Here is a 17,368-nt window from a genome sequence, read left to right as displayed (position 1 = left end):
ACAACATCTTTGTTTGTATGTGGTGCTGAGGATCGAACCCGGGCCGCACGCATGTCAGGCGAGCGCGCTACCGCTTGAGCCACATCCTCCAGCCCAAGGGTTTCTTAATCTTGTTTCGCAGATGCAAAAAATAAGTTACCCTTAGGTAACTTTCTAGACCAAAAAGCTAGTTTGGGGGCCAACATTAGAATCCAAGTCTCTGACTTTAGGTTCTAATCTGAAAAACTTTCATGATCCCTTAAATCCTCATTCTTAGACTTCTGGGTTTCATGTCATATTTGTAACATGTTTAGGGCACTAAGGATGTTAACAATATTCTGGATAGCTTCCCCACCAAGAACACGGAGATAAGATGACTTGCTCAAGGTTGCATAGCTTTAATAGTGGCAGGGTTGAGAGTGGACTTCTTATTCTGGCAGAATGCTCTGATCTTGCTGGAAACTCCCTCTTAAATGTGATTTATCTAAGGGGTAGTGGAGAGAGTATCAGTATCAAGCAGGACCACTTTGATCCCAAGCTATAGAACTTTATTGCAAAAGATTCTATAATAAGACTAGAAGGGCCAGGGCTCTGTAAGTTTGGGGAGATTTTAGGGCCTGTGGAAACTTTTGGGATTTAGGTGTTAGTTTTTTGAGGTTTTTTTTTTTTTTACCTGTGAACCTTTTTGACTGATGGTTATCATTTTTAAAAAACCATATTCTGTTTATTCTTTTGGCTGTCCCTTATGTTTATGATCTGATTCTCTAAAGTTAAATTAGAGGTCTGGATCTGGAATGTGAAGAGGGTATTTAGACTTTGCAGAGAAGAGGAAGGAGGGTGCCTCCAGCTAGTTCATGGGCATATGGAAGAGAACAGAAATTCAAGGTAAAAATAAAAATGGTTTATAAGTGGAGCCATATTTTGTTCTATTCATTAGATACCTTGATGCAGGGACAGAGAAAAGTAGTAATCCTAAGAGTGGTTTATCATCTACATGGCACAGTGGATAAATCAATCATAGATCTTTATTGAATTCAGTGAATGTAATGAGTTTCTCTCCAGCCTACCCAGCATACCCAAATGTAGCCACCGCATGTCCCAATAGCACAACCATGAGAAGCATAAAGCTGGAAATCAGGCGAGTGCATATTCAAACGTCCCTTTATCAAACTCTTCAACTTCATCTTCCCATGTAGAAGAAGGCATGCTACTATATGGGTCTAAGAGAATTTTGAAGCATCTGATAATTAGAAGTCCCAAGAAGATACACAGAATCCCAACAAAAGCAAAGCCAGTTTTTTGCTCCAGAGTCAATGAGAAAGCTGAAACTTCATTGACGCTCATCTTAGCTGAAGAATTGCCACAGTAGGTACTACTCATTATTCACTGGCACATCGTTGTGGCTCTTCAAAATTCCTGCTGCAGTCAACTTTTGGCCTAGGTATAAAATTGAATTCAGTTTAGTTTTACCCTTGTATCAGACAGGAAATCTTCATATAAAATCTGTCATTTTTCAAACTCTCTTGACTTAACTTGCAAAAGATGTTTGACAACATTATCAGCTGTGGATCAGAACCAAATTAGCATCGGAGATGGCTATTTCTACTAATTCTAGTAATTTCTAATAATTACAGAATTACTATTTAGGATGCATAAAACCATTTCTACATATTTAAATATAAAATCAAGCATGAAGGTGGATATTCAAATTCAACCCTAAAAACTTTTGATTAATTTCTAGAAGGTTGTCATTGCTTCTTTGCTCTGAACTGTCATCTAAATTCACTTCATTTTTGCATGTGTAGATAATACCATACATAAACACAGACATATGCTATTCATGCTGTTTCAAGTTCATACTTCAGGGTTTATCTCTAGTGCCATTTTGCTGATACAAATCCCAATTCTTTTAAACAGATATAATCCTTCTTTTTCACCCCTTTAACTTTTATGCTTATGTAATTATATTTTCGTATTCACTAACACTCCCTACAATGTGAATTTCTTAGAGAACTTGTGTTTATTAAATTATGTTAAATAAATTATGTTAAATACCAGCAGTGCCCAACATATCAGCTTGTACAAGGCAAGCAGCAGTTGTATTGAGCCATTAAGCTACCTCCCCACCTTCTCCATTAACTTTCAGAACCTCCTAAATAAACATAAAGTTTAAGTTAAACAAATTCAGCTTTAATACTCCCAAGTTCCAACTAGATTTCTACTTGTAAGCCCTTAGTATATTGAGATTCTAAAAGTATAGCTAAAGTATTCAGAAAATATATGCTGAATTGAAGAGAAATAAGATTTCTTTCACATTTTACATCTTTTTTTTTTAAATACTTTTCAGTTGTCAATGGAACTTTATTTATTTATATTCAGTGCTGAGAATCGAACCCAGTGCCTCACACATGCTAGGCAAGCGCTCTACCACTGAGCCGCAACCCCAGCCCCCACATTTTACATCTTAATGTTAATCAAATTAATGAACACAAATTAAAATAGTTAATTAAGTCAAATGATTACAAATGTACAGTAACTCCTCCTGCCTTCAAGAAGATTGTCACCAAATAGCTTGGTCTTGCAATAACTGAAAATGATAGAAATAGTGTCCTCTTTTTTTATTGTTGCTTCTTCTAACAACTTTTTAAATTATGTTTATTTATAATGGCTGACCTTAAGATTTTTTTGGACTCAGTTTTCAGAAAATAATTGAGAGAGAACAAGGGATGGGAGATAAGGAATGGAGAGAGTAATAACAGCAAGACTTGTGCCTTCCAAAAGTATTTAGTAAATAATGCAATCAATTTATTTCAATCAGTATTGTATTTTATAATGATTTGGATTAAAAAAGAGCACTATCTTCAAATCTTAAATTTCAGAAATATTCAATGTATTCTGGAGTATGCTAGTTATTTGATCCTTTGTTTAATAAAAGAAAAAAATGTTTCAAACTCTTCTGTTGAATTTTTCTGCCAAATTATTTTTATGCCCTGATAAGAATGTCATGAAATCACTATAATTTTTTTTTTTTAATTTAGCTCACTTAAGTGGTTCAGAATAATCTTTCAGAAGACCAGTTCTTGGGGCTGGCATTGTGGCTCAGTGGTAGAGCACTCACCTAGAACGTGTGAGGCCCTGGGTTCGATCCTTAGCACCACATTAAAATAAAGGTATTGTGTCCAACTACAACTAAAATATAAATATTAAAACAAAAAGACGAAGTTCTTGAATTATCTGTTGTGTAAAAGGCACAGGAGAGTGTACTGAATATCTAATGACCCTGAGACTTAACAGAACTATTTTTTTTGTGACAAATTCTCTCTCTCTCTCTCTCTCTCTCTCTCTCTCTCTCTCTGCTTTTGTCAATTAAAGGTCATTTGTTGAGACACATAAATAATCTGGTCCATTTGTTAATGGATGGAGAAATTGAAAAGGAGAATGTTTCTACATGGAGATGTAGACCAAACTTTGTAATAACTGACTGAATGTTTTTTTCATTAGAACAAATCCTTGCTATTTGATATTTCAGGGTATATGTGGTAAGAAGAGACAATAAATATGGATTATTGGTGGACACTGTGATGCACTCAATAGATTCTCTTCAATGAAGGATTCATTGCCTAGCAGCCGAAAATATTGTTAGCAAATGGTCTTCAATGTCTTGCTCCTTTCATGGATTGTGTCAACCTCAGAGTCTACCTCACCTTAGGTCATGGCCATATCCAGGGAAGGTCATCTTCAGTGACTGGTTGCTATGATAGTATGAAGGCATGGCCATCTTGACTCAAAGGCAGGGTCAGTGCTGGAGATCCACATGGGATCAGCTGAGTCTGTTACTGGGTCCACATCACAATTCAGCTTCTGCCCACCCCTGCTTAATTATCCATGCTTCTACAGGATAAACCTCTGGCACACTAACCTTTGTCTCAGGGTCTGGTTTCTGGGGAACCCAGCACACAATAATTTGCACTATTGAACCTCCTGGGTGTTTTTAAATATCAGTTCATTTTCAGCTAGTTCATTTCACTATCATGTAGAAATAGCTTAAACTGATTGTTTTTATACTAGTAGCTAACTTTATTTAAATGTTTTTAAAAGATCATAGTACAGACTCAAATTCAGGGTTACTGAAAGAGTTGAATCACTGGAAGAGTTAAGTCAGTTATCTGTTGGCCAGTAATTAATCAACTATACTCTAACATTCTAAGTAAAACTTACCAATTGACAAAACAAGCCAACAAAAAGAAGCATTTTCTAGATGTAGCAAAAAAACCACTCATCTCATTTACTTCTATTAAATTAAACATATACCAGATAATGCTCTATTCTTAGAGTCTTAGACAATATGTGAATTAATGAGTTTTATATATATATTTTTTTGTTGGGGGGGGTACTAGAGACTTAACCCAGGGGCATTCTACCACTGAGCCACATTCCCAGCCCTTTTTTTGAGACAGTTTATTCCAAAGTTGCTTAATGCCTTGCTAAGTTGCATTTTTAATGGAAAAATAAGTACTTCACATGTACTGAAGTACAGTTCCTGGTAAGCAAGTACTGACTACAGTTCCTGGCACATTGTAGATACCTAATAAATATTTGAACTGGATTCAAGTAAATACATTGAGGAACATAATGCTTGATGTATAAAATTATTCTTAAAAATCAATCTAGGCCAGGCATGGTGACACTTATTTATAATCCCAGCAACTCAGAAGGCTGAGGCAAGAGAATCTCAAGTTCAAAGCCAGCCTCAGTAACTTAACAAGGCCCTAAAGCAACTAGAACCTGTTTCAAAATAAAGAATAAAAGGGCTGAGGATGTGGCTCAGTGGTTAAGTGCCTCTGGGTTCAATCCCCAGTACCACCCCCCAAAATCTAATTTTATAATATCCAAAACACACACACGTACACAAAACCATTTAGTTTAAAATAAAACAAATGAAAGAACTTGCATTTAATTTCAAAAATCGATCTTGAAACCAGGCGTGATGGTGTACTCCTATAATCTCAATGACTTGGGGATCTGAGGTGGGAGGATGACAAGTTCAAGGGCAGCCTTAGTAATTTAGTGAGGTCTTAAGCAACTTAGCGAGATACTGTCTCTAAATAAAAAATAAAAAGAATTAATAAGAACTAAGGATGTAGCACAGTAGTAAAATACCCCTGAGTTCAATCCCTACTACTAAAAAAAAAAAAAAAAGGTCTTGAAGATTTATATCAAAATTCAACAGCTTTTTCAGAGTTTAGTGTTTCTGCTCTTTTATATCAAATTGATTAACATAGCATTTACAGAATGTGATTTTTAGTTTTTAAAGATAGAGAAAGTAAGTCTTTCCTAATAACTTTGTAAGTTTTTTTCTGTTTTTTTTTTTTTTAAGGAAAAGTATGTAGTCATTATGTTATTTTGGTGTTAATCTGTACCAGGCATTCTATTGTAGCAACTTTGGTTAGCATAGATTTCTGGCATAATTGTACCTTCCTTTGTTTGCCCTGTCCTTTATAATACTTGGCTCTTACCCTTAGGCACGAGGAGTATTGTCAGATACTTCCAAAATTTCTAGAATCAGGTAAGGGTATGAACAATAAATGAGTATACAGAATCACGTAGTAAATAAATAAAGCCACTAGTTTTGTTATTCCTTGGAGGAATAGATAAATGGCTATTTGATGACATTATGTATATTTATAAGCACTCAATCTCTATTATTGGTACAAATACAGAAAAAATGCAGTGTAACTAGGGTAAATGCTGAACAGTGACCAAAAATTTTAAATGTTTCAGGAATTCTAAAGAGTTGAATGAGCTTAAGGTAACATATAATATGTTTTAAAACTTATTCATTGAACAGTTAGATGTTGAGTATCTATTATGTGTCAGTGCGGTCCTTGGTGCTAAATAGTTATGAACTTGATAACAATGTATACCTGCCATAATGACTGTTACATACCAGTGGAAAAGATGAACACAATTTAAAAAAATATAACTCTATATACCTATATCTATATATTGTGCCAGGTGGTCATAGTTGTAAATGTTAAAGAAAGAAAAACAAGTTAAAAGGAAAAGAATTGTGGTAGTGACCAAAGGTCATTATTTTAGTTTCAAGGGTTACAAATGCCTCTCTAGGGAGATAATATTTGACCTCAAACTTGAATAATGCAAGGAAGGAGACATGAAAATATAGGGGGTGAAGAGCATTGAAATTTCAGGAAACAGCCACTGCAAAAGAATTGAAGTAGGAGGGGAGATTTCAAATATGATATGTTCAGATCAAGAAATTAACTGATATAGGATTAAATCCCTTCTTTGTGCAAGATAATTTAATGTGCCAAGTGACAAAGAAAAGACAGAAATATTTTTATCTACTTTTTTTCTTTTTAACCAATGTAGAATAAACTTTTAAAATAATATAAAAAAATCAAACAATGTAGGGGGCAAGAATGTAGAAGAATAATGTTTAACCACATTAAATGAGTTTAAACTCCCAGGTTCAGAAGATTTGTAACTTACAAATATATTTTCAAGAACTTTCAGAAGTTACTGACTTATAAGAGAGCTGCCAGATTTATAGGTATGGACAGATAAATGTTTCTATATTCAAAAGAGGAGAGCAGGGCATAGTGGTGCATGCCTATAATCCCAGTGACTTGGGAGGCTAAGGTAGGAGAATCACAAGTTCAAGGCCATCCTCAGTGAATTATCATGGCCCTAAGAAACTTAGTGAGACCTTGCTTCAAAAAAAATATTAAAAGGGCTGGGCTGTAGCTTAATGGTAAAGTGCTCCTGGATTCAATCCCCATACCCTCCAAAAAAAGAAGTAAAAGAGAATTATGAAAATTATATATTAATAATGTACAATTAATCTAATTTGTTAGAATTTAAGGAAGCACTAAAATTAATATGAGTTTAATAAGTAATGCTGTCTTAGTCAGCTTTCCATTGCTGTGACAAAATACCTGAGAGAATCAACTTAAAGGATGAAAAGTTTATTTCATTATTTCAAAAGTTTCAGTCCATGTTTAGTTGGCTCCATTGTTTTGGGGTGTGGTATTATCTGGTATAGCAAAATACTTACTTCATGATAGCCAGAAAGAAGGGAGGGAGGGAAGGAGGCAGGAGAGAGAGAGAGAGAGAGAGAGAGAGAGAGAGAGAGAGAGAGAGAGAGACAGACATTGGTGTCCCAATAATTTCTTCAAGGGTTTGCCCCCAATGATCTAACTTCCTTGTACTAGGCCCTACTTCCTAAAGGTTCCATCATATTCCAATAGGCCCACCATCTGGCAACCAAGCCTTTAACACATGGGGCCTTTGGTTGACAAATGGGCTCTAAACTATAGCAAATGCCAAATTCATTTCCTTTTGGAAATTTTACTACTAGCATGGTGAGTCAGGGAAATAGCATGAACATGATTTAGAATTTTTGGCAATGTACTTAGCAGTCTCCCATGATCTTTGCAAGGAACATGGGAGATATTCCTGAATAATAGCATTTTTTATATAGATTCATACTTCAGTGTACTACCCTAATAAATATTTGGTTCTATAATCATGGAGATAGGTCTACAATCTAGTATCACAAAGGACTGTCTACATCCTCTTCAGTGTTTTTGAATAGTAAGTAGGTTGAAGACCTAGAAGTGATGATTATTAAATTTGATACAATTCTTAGCTGAAACTATATGATAGCTCACAGAATCAAAACTCAAAAAACAATTCTGATGAAAAGAATTCTGGACTGAAACCAGAGAATAGAATTGAACATTTCTAAAAATTATGTGTTTATGTGGGAGGAAGGAAGAGGTACCATTCTTAAATGGGGGAGACACAGCTTGGCCGTTTATGTGAAATAAGTCTGCAAGTTATCAAATATATTAGTATCAAATACTAGTATAAATCAAAGTTGTGAGGTGATTATTTAAAAAGCAGATGCTGGCCAGGAGCAGTGGCACACACCTGTAATCCTAGGAGTTTGAGAGGCTGAGACAGGAGGATTGCAAGTTTGAGGAACTTAGTGGGGCCCTAAGCAATTTAGCAAGACCCTATCTCAAAATTAGAAATTTTAAAAAAGGGCTGGGCCTGTAGCTCAGTGGTAAAGGGTCCTTGGGTTCAATATCCAGTACCACCACCACCATGGACAATAAATGCTGTCTTAAATTGAATGGAGATACAAATGATAGAAAGTAGCAATACTGTAATTATGCTTCAGTCAGGCAAGTATGAAATAATATATATGCACTATACTTTTACCCTAAAATATTTATTGCATTGCTACTATGTTGTACTAGGAAGGATACCTCTACTCAAAGACATTCCAACCAGGAAGGGAGAGGAGCCATGCTCAAACAAGAATAAAACAATGCAGGTTTCTACCAAGAAAATAAAATAAGAAAGAAAACTTGTATCCAACATGGACTGCGTATCAAATAGTGCTTTATGTATATTATTTTATCCACACAACAACCATATGTGGTTGATATTATCTTCAACATCTTGATGAAAAAGAGAGAGAGAGAGAGATTCCAAGGGGATAAACAAAATATAGAGAGATCCAGGCACACTCCTGTAGTCTAGTGCTCAGGAGGCTAAGGCAAGAGGAACTCAAGTTCAAAGCCAGCCTCAGCAAATTAGTAAGGTCCTGAAGCAACCTAGAGACACCATGTCTCTAAATAAAATATTAAAAAGGGCTGGGCTGTTGCTTAGTAGCTTAGCACCCTGGGTTCAATCCCCAGTACCAACAAAACAAAACAGTATTCTCTAATGTCAGGACACTAAGTTGAAGGGTATTTAGGCATGATGAGCAATGAAAGAATGGAGTCAGGTTGGTGGAGGAAACTTGAAAATAAGTTTTACTTGCACAAAAGTTAAAGGTGCAGAAGCTTAAATCATTAGATTTATCATTTTCAATAATAAAGACATGATCATGTATTCAGTTTTCAATAGAAAAACAAAGCCAGTCGTGGAGGTGCACATTTGTATTCCCAGCTACTTGGGAGACTGAGGCAGGAGGATAGCAAGTCCAAGGCCTGCCTATGCAATTTGGTGTGACTCTGTCTCAAAATAAAAAGCGCTAGGATGTAACTCAGTGGTAGAGCACTTCCCTAGTATACATGAGATTCCAGGTCTAATCCTAGGGGGGAAAAAAAGTCTAGTACCTAAAGTTCAAAGGGCTATAAAATTTCCATTTTTAACATAAAATTGAGTTGGGAAAGAGCAGATGTTTTATTAATACCTTAAAAAGAAAAACTTAGATTTCTATATTCATCTTAAAATTATACTCCACACTAAAGATGAAAACAAAATACAGATCAAGGAAAATAATTGAAAAGTAATATTCGAAGGTTGAAAAAAGGTCTGGCCATTGCTTCACACTGCTTCTACACAAACAAATACAAGTAAAAAGTTAAACACTTGCTTAATAATAGAATCAGTAAATAGATGTTCTTGGTAGTTTAAGTATGTAGCAATTGAAATACTTGTATTTGAGGTCTAAATTTTTCAACTAATTGCCCAAATTTTCCATTTTATTTGACTTACAAAATGAACAACTTGTCTAATTTCAGCATGAAGTCTACAGTTTCTGAGAAAATTTTAGTAAACAGGGTCAGCTTTGTGCCTTTCTATTGATATGGAACACAATACAACATAAAAATACTGTTAGTAACATAAATAAGTCTTCAATTACAACACTCATTTCTTAAAAATAAATAAGGAATCCAAAACATTTGACAACTATGGAAGTCAGATACATTTTTACTTTCTCTAGATGCTGAAAGAGATCGGAAAGCAAAACATCATTAGGCTCTGCACAACAAACATTGTAATGCCTACCTCAGGAGGAAACATCATCTTAACATCCTGTTTACTAGGAAATAGAAAAATGAAAAAAACATAAGAGAAATTCAGATTAAAAAACCATAAATTTAAAAATATTAGAAAAATATTTGATGAATAAAAAAGATCAAATGTAAAATTAAATAGTGGTAAAATTATTTTAAATATGCTAGACAACAAAAAAATTGATAAAATTATCAACATTGCACAGTTTAAATATCAGGGTTTCTACATATATTGATTAAAATGTTTTAATACATTTTTGTAATACTACTAGAAATAATAAACTACTGCTTTGAGCCATATTCATTGAAATTAATGTTTAGGCACTTTTGAAAGAAGCAACTGGGTTGAAAGTACAACATTTCTTTCATGGCAAATGTCAGGAACTGACATTTGAAGTTGTGATGAGTCATAGGATTGGGCCAAGGGTATACCTGTAGATATTGAAAGGCCCAAATTTCATGGAGGCTGCTTCATAATTGCAAATCACCAAATGAAAAAAAAAAAAACAACTAAATCCTCTGATTAGTCATACAAATCATATCATTGTAAGTGGTCAAGCAATGTTAATATTTTTATAGATATTTAGTCTTTCATATACATGAATGTTGAAGGTGATGTTTATTTCTTTTGTGAAATATATTTACTGATAAGCAGACAGAAATTCATTTTTCAGAAACATAGTTATTAAACTTGCATGCAATAATAATTGTGGAAGCCAATGGTAAAAACATGGATCAAAAAAAAAAAAAAAAGAACCATCTCCAGTATTTTCATTTTAATCAACAGGTTTTCCCCCTCCTCTTGTTTATTTATTTAGTAATGGTATTCCAAACAGCAAATCTGAAATAGTTATTATTAAAGTGAAATATGATATTCTGGATAATAATTTCTAATACCAATGATATGACATTCATAATTTCATGAAATGACACATATAAGAAAACCCAAGCTTAAAAAAAATGAGCTCTCCCATGCATAGACACACACACACCCTGCACCAAATATAAAAAGATTATTAAGTCCTGTTAAAAGTAAAGAGGAAAAAGAAGCATTATTGAGGCCACTTTTGCATGGAGCTAGCTAATCATTAGTAATGGAATGTGTTGGAATTGAAAGAAAACCTTAAATTACAAACCCAGATGTCTTCATCATGGTGCATAGATTTCAGAGTTTCCCAGAGAGCCATACCTTGGGATCTTCCAGAATTCACCCTTAAACCCTTCAGATTTCAATCTTAAGATAATTTCTCTCTTCAGAGACCTTTTGGATGGTTCTTTTGACATTCCTTCCAAATTACTAGACAATCTGATCTGAAAATTCTCAAAATGCCTCACTAGAGAAGCCTAGACCATCATTATTATTCTACGTTGTTTGTCTCTAGTTCTCTTTCTAAATATTAAACTGAAGAAGCATGGAAACTTCCTACCAAATATTATGGGAAAAGCATCAACAATCCATACAAACACACACATTTTTTTTTTTTTTTTTTTTTAAAACAAGAGCACCAGCAGCTCCAGAAGCACTAGGGCCCTTTCCTCCTAAGAATTTGAACTCACCAGACCCGCAGGCTCCCCCCACCACCCTCCTCTGGCTCTCCTGCCTCAGAAAGGCAAGAGGATGAGGACAGGCTCCTCATCTGGACCTGTACTGGAACCCTGTTAGTTAATGCGGGGAGAAGGGAGAGAAAGTTACTTCGCAGGCAGCAATGTCTCACCTTCCATGCTTGTTGTCATGGAGATGAAATCCAGCGAGTAGACTTAAGTGTTGGCAGGTTTGTCTGTGTTGGCTGATCGGTTCAGTAAAAATGTAAAAGGCGTATTCTGGGAACCTGCGTGGAGTCACAGGACCGTGGTTAGCGCTTTCCTGGCCTACGTGTGTAAATGCCTGTGTCTGTCGGTGAGAGAGGACGTGGGTGCTCGCTGAAGTACGTGTGTGCGCGCGTACGGTTTGTAGGAAAATGTGTGTTGATTTCTTCGGTGTGTCACTGTAAATATTTGCGTGCGTGTGTGAATGTGACAGCGTCTGTGTATGTGTGTAAGACTGAAAGGAGGTGGAAACGAGAGGGGGAAGGGCATCAGCTACAGCAGCAACAGGCTCTATTCTTCAGGTCTGCTAAAAAGAAGAAGGAAATAAAAGGAAACAGGCGCTCATTTTCCCCCACATTATATCCTAAAGGTTAGCAATCAGGATTCATCATCATTTTTGCTTCCTAAGGCCGTGAGGGTTTCATTAATTTATTGTGAAAATCCTTGATTTTCTCTCTTTGCTGCATCCCCAGCTATGCCGCGGGCATTTTGCTGCGCGTGATGACAGCAGTCTCCGTGGAACGGTAGTCTCTAGATTTTTACATTACGTTTCATTTCATCGGATAAAGGGAAAACGGGAGTGAAGGGTGTATTGGTATAACTGGGGACTGAATGCGTCACCTGGAGTTTTTACCCTTATCCTTTCGGTTTTCTCTACAAGAAACAAACCCAAACGGATCCCCTCCCATTGCAGGAGTAGGCGCTTAGGCGCTGTCCGTAGTCCTGAAATACTGCGTAGTGAGACCTTCCTCCTAAATACTAGCTAGAAAGCACCAAAATAGTAGTCAGCAACTCGCCAATAAAATCTTTAGGTAGCCGAGAGTCACGTTTTCTAAACAGCGTTGAATATGTAGATTGCAAGCACTCTGTTTTGAAAGCAAAGCAAAACAAATTTAAACAGAAATCTCCCTTATCCCTGATTTAGGTCTCTATTTGTTTCTCCAAACTCAGTTTTAACATTTCCAATTTCTTTCCTGTTTTGCTCTATATCCAGAACCTACAATTTGCAAGCACCTGTAGGTTTCCTACAATTTATTAATCTTTTTTAAGAGAGAGAATTTTTAATATTTATTTTTTCTTAGTTCTCGGGGGACACAACATCTTTGGTTTGTATGTGGTGCTGAGGATCAAACCCGGCCGCACGCATGCCAGGCGAGCGCGCTACCGCTTGAGCCACATCCCCAGCCCTACAATTTATTAATCTTATGATCTAGTAAATTGTTGGCATTTGGGGGAAATACAGATACAGAATTAGGACATAAACTATGTTAATAATAATAATTCTTTAAAAAACTGAGAACATATAATGTGTAATGAGTTTTAATTAAAAAAAGAAGACATTTTAATGGTTATTTAGGGTATTTAATAATTTAGGAAATGTAATAGTCTTAAAAAATTGGGCAAAGTATACCTGGGAGTTCATAAAAGGCCATACTGGAAAAAAAACAAAAACAAAAAACAAAACAACAACAACATCAACCGGTTCTTTTTCATTTAAGACTATTAAAAATCCTGAAAAATAGGTGATGTCATTGCTTACTACGAAAGAGAGAAGAATATCTATCTTTTTCTAGTTACATTTTTCTTACTATGGTTTCATGAACTTGTTAAGGGCCACATACTTTTTTTAGCACTGTGGGCTAGGACAGTGCTTCTTGAAATTTAATGAACAAATGAATCCCCTGGGGAATCTTGCTAAAAACCGGACTCTGATTTAGTAGGTGTGGTTTTGGAGTCTCAGATTCTTCATTTCTAACAACATTGTAGGTGATGTAAAAGGTTGCTAGTCTTGGGGCACTTCAACTAGCAAAGTGCTAGAGAATGTATTCTGGCAACAAAGTTACTCATACAGTGTGAGAAAGAAAGTAATTTTCTTCTATCTACTTTTCTACATTTCTAGACTGTATCAAAAATAAGCCATTCCAACCACTCCAGAAGTTAATCCTGGAAGTATTTTTGCTAGCTACAACTGTTTATGAGTTTGATTCATTGGATTTTGATTTTGACACTGCCTGGACCCATGCTACAGTTGACTACATTTTATAATTCCATATTATGATCTGCAATTATCTATTCGTTTTGGAATTCTAGCTTAAGGGAACAGAGCCAAATTACATGATTCTGCTGTTGATTTATGGGCCCCATTCCAAGAATTTGTTACTTTGGTTAGGGATTTTGAATTACCATTTTATGACTTTAAATACAGCCCCATGATAAATAACCATAAGTTGATTTTTTAAAATCTAGAAACTATAGACCTAATTCTCACTTGATTTAGAAAGAGGAACAGGGCTAGTTTTTCATAAATAATTGGTGTGAACACTGATCTGTGAAGTTACTGACATCATATGCACATACATAGATTTTGAAGTTTGCTCTATTAGAGAGTTTTGTGCTTTTTTTAAAAAATTGTTTTAGTTGTAATTGAACACAATACCTTTATTTTATTTTTATGTAGTGCTGAGGATCAAACCAGCACCCTGCATGTGCTAGGTGAGCACTCTAACCTTGAGCCACAACCCCAGCCCCAAGTTTTGTGTTTTTTAAAAAATCTGTAACAATATCACTTTATGTTGTTCTTCCAGTTAATAATTTTGAATTGATGCCAAAGGAAAGCTTTAACTATAAATTAGGCTCCTTCGTGTTAGTGCATGACCTTCACCTTTTTAAAGCTACATGAAAGGTGGCAATGTTCTCAAAAGTCAGGAAAGTATAATGGATTAAGAAATCCATTATGTTCTACTTCTTTTGCTAGGTGCTGGGATTCAAAGATAAATGAGATTTGTTCTTTGCCCTTGAGATACATTGTAGACCCACATGGCAAGTTTTACAAAGTTCATAGAAACACAGAAATTAATGTGAAATTTATATTTTATTCTCCATTGCTAAAGTAGTGATGAAGAATTGTATAAAGATAAAACACAGAACACTTGCTTGCATTTCAAATGCTTGCTCAATTTCTATAAAAAATTTCTAAAATGTATGCACATGTGGTTTAATTTATACTTCCAGAGAGTCTATGATTTATTTTCAGAGCAATACAAATTATTAGAAAGGTAAACATGTGCATTGTTTTAACCTCCCAGACAGAATTGTCTTTCTTCTGTTTTGTCATTACATTCTTAGTTTATATACAAATATTCTACATAAAACAAGTCCCAGTTTATACAACCTTCTCTATGCCTATTACAACATTGTCACTAAATCTTGGTCAACATATCACTTACCATTATGATTTGAATATGAGTTGTCCAAGCTCCTATTAATGCAGGAATATTTAGAAGTAAAATGATTATATTACAAGAGCTGCAACCTAATTAGTCCATCCAAGTTTGAATGGATTGACTGGTTAGTAAGTGTAGGCAGTTGGGATGTGGCTACAAGAGGTGAGTCCCTGGGGGCAGCCCCTGGAAGGGTTGTTCTTCTTGTGCGTTCTCTCTCTCTCTCTCTCTGTCTCTCTGTCTCTCTGTCTCTCTCTCTTTCTCTCTTTCTCTCTCTCCTTCCTTGCTGTCATGAGAGGAGCAGCTTCCCTCCACCATGCCCTTCCTCTATGATGTGTTGCTTCACCTTAGTCCCAGAGCAATGGAGTCAACGGTCTATGGATTGAGACCTCTGAAACTGTGAACCAAAATAAGTGTTTCGCCCTCTAAGTTGTTCTCACTGGATATTTTAATCACAGGGACACAGAAGCTGATTGAATCAATCTAGTGCTTATTTGACTTTAGATGACATTAAGCAATTACCTAATTTAAAAAGTTGACTGCTTATATTTTTGAATGCACTCCTATTTTGAGTGTCATTTTTAGCTACCCATACCTTCTTCCTACCTATGTGGTTTCAATCTTTTTTTTTTTGGGGGGGGGAGAGATTAAAAATGACTTTGAAATTTTAGTAAAAAGTATATGCCACCTCTCTAAAAATACATACATACAGGTGTTTTGCTCAAAACTCAGGCATTCATGGGCACCCCCTACAAGAAGATCATTTCTGTAATCCAACATAATCCCAAGAGAATACTTCAAAACTTCTTCTATAAATGAATGGACCATGATCTTATTCTCAGTTTTGCATTTAGATATAGAGTGGTTTAAAGTCCTTTGTTTTGTTTTAAGAAAAAGAAGAAAAACATAAAAGTAATAGAGCAATTTAAAAAAACAAAAACAAAACTCTGATATCTCAAGAGTAGCCAATGCTGAATGTGCTGAAATAGGATTAGAGAGGGTGGTAATAGCATGATTAGATATGATTAGAAAATGACTGTGCTGGATTTTGTCAACAGTGAAGAAATTATCTAAGTGAGTGGACTCATAAGTGAATTGAGCATGATGACACTTCAGTGCAGATAATGATCTAATGCCGGACTATTTGATGAATCCCATTGAAAATGAGATTTTATGTTTTGCTGGTAAACTTTTCTGCAAAGAAAAATACCCTAAGTGTTTCAGTTCAGAGTGACCTATTTAAAATAAGTTTCATTTAATTGGTTTCAATTTTACGACACATAATCCTTAAATTGTTTCCTAAAAGTATACTTCAAACTCTCTGTCATATTCACTGTTGAATCTAATTCATATGATAGGGTATCTTGAGCTCAATGTCCACAAGTGTGTGAGTTGTCACCACAGTATAATATATAGAAATTGGCTTAAATTATTTTGCTTGGTTAAAGAAACAGAAACAAAAGCCATTATTTTTTACTCTGTTGCAACATATTCTTTTGTAATATGAGTCAGTTAATACATAATTGAAAAATAGAAATGTGAATAGAATGTGGAAATCAATTGTTTTATGCACAATTTTCCCAGTGTAATAATGTTTTGATTATCGAGCAGCAACAGCTGAAATCCAAGTCCACTAAGACAGCTAATACAGTAAGTTGTGGAAGAAAGCAGTCTTGTACCCAATGCCCATCCACTCCCCTTTTTATCTCTTGGCACATGCTCTATCTTGAAAATGCAGGTTCTTCTTGATATTTGTTTATTTGCCCTTGTTTTCATACTCAGTCTTTCTTTATATTTTCCTCTCATTTGTCCTTAACTAAAACAAATTTTCAAAGTTTTACATATATTGTAAATTATATTTGAACTTTTATTCTTAACTTTGCTAGCACTTTCAATAGGTTTGTAAATGTTTTTGTAGTGCTCTGGTTGTGATGTGGCATAGCTTTTTCATTGTTATGGTTTGGATGTGAGGTGTCCTCCAAAAGCTCACGTGTGAGATAATGCAAGAAGGAAGGTTCAGAGAAGAAATGTTGGGTTATGAGAGCCTTCCCCCAATCAGTGAATCAATCCCCTAATGGGATTAATTGAGTGGTAACTGAGGGCAGGTGGGGTGTGGCTTTGAGGTATATATTTGTATCTGGCAAGTGGAGTCCCTTTCTCTGATTTTTGATTATCACGTGAGCTGCTTCCTTCCATCACACTCTGCGGCCATGATGGAGCCTGCTGTTCATGCACTGAGATCTCTGAAACCTTAAGCCCCCAAATAAACTCATCCTCCTCCACAATTATTCTGGTTGGGTCTTTTACTGACAGTGAGAAACTGATGTGACTCCATTTTTTAAAACAGCTTCTACCTCAAGGCTTGTCCAGAGGGAGGGGGGTGTGACCTTTGTCCTTGGAAAAACCCAATGCTGAGTTGTTTGTCTGCAAATAATAGGAGAGATCTGTGGCACCAGGTGTCTCTGACTCAGTTAGGCTAGGTGAGGACCCATAGCAACCTCCTAGCAACCACCAATCAGCATGAGA

General features: G+C 35.5%; 1 protein-coding gene across 1 annotated transcript; it reads right to left on the bottom strand.

Moving 5' to 3' along the window:
- Positions 1 to 1,113: 1,113 nt before the first annotated feature.
- Ctxn2 (cortexin 2) lies at positions 1,114 to 1,359 on the bottom strand. The gene has a single exon (XM_026389763.2). The coding sequence runs from the start codon at positions 1,357 to 1,359 to the stop codon at positions 1,114 to 1,116; it is 246 nt and encodes an 81-aa protein (XP_026245548.1).
- Between the last annotated feature and the right edge of the window lie 16,009 nt (positions 1,360 to 17,368).

Source organism: Urocitellus parryii, chromosome 6 (assembly GCF_045843805.1).
Source record: "Urocitellus parryii isolate mUroPar1 chromosome 6, mUroPar1.hap1, whole genome shotgun sequence".
Classification (NCBI taxonomy): domain Eukaryota; kingdom Metazoa; phylum Chordata; class Mammalia; order Rodentia; family Sciuridae; genus Urocitellus; species Urocitellus parryii.
Note: the sequence above shows the minus strand (reverse complement) of the source record. Positions and strands in the feature narration are given on the sequence as shown.

Coding starts and splice junctions, on each gene's coding strand:
- Ctxn2 (XM_026389763.2), bottom strand. CDS start 1,359: ATGAGTAGTACCTACTGTGGCAATTCTTCAGCTAAGATGAGCGTCAAT.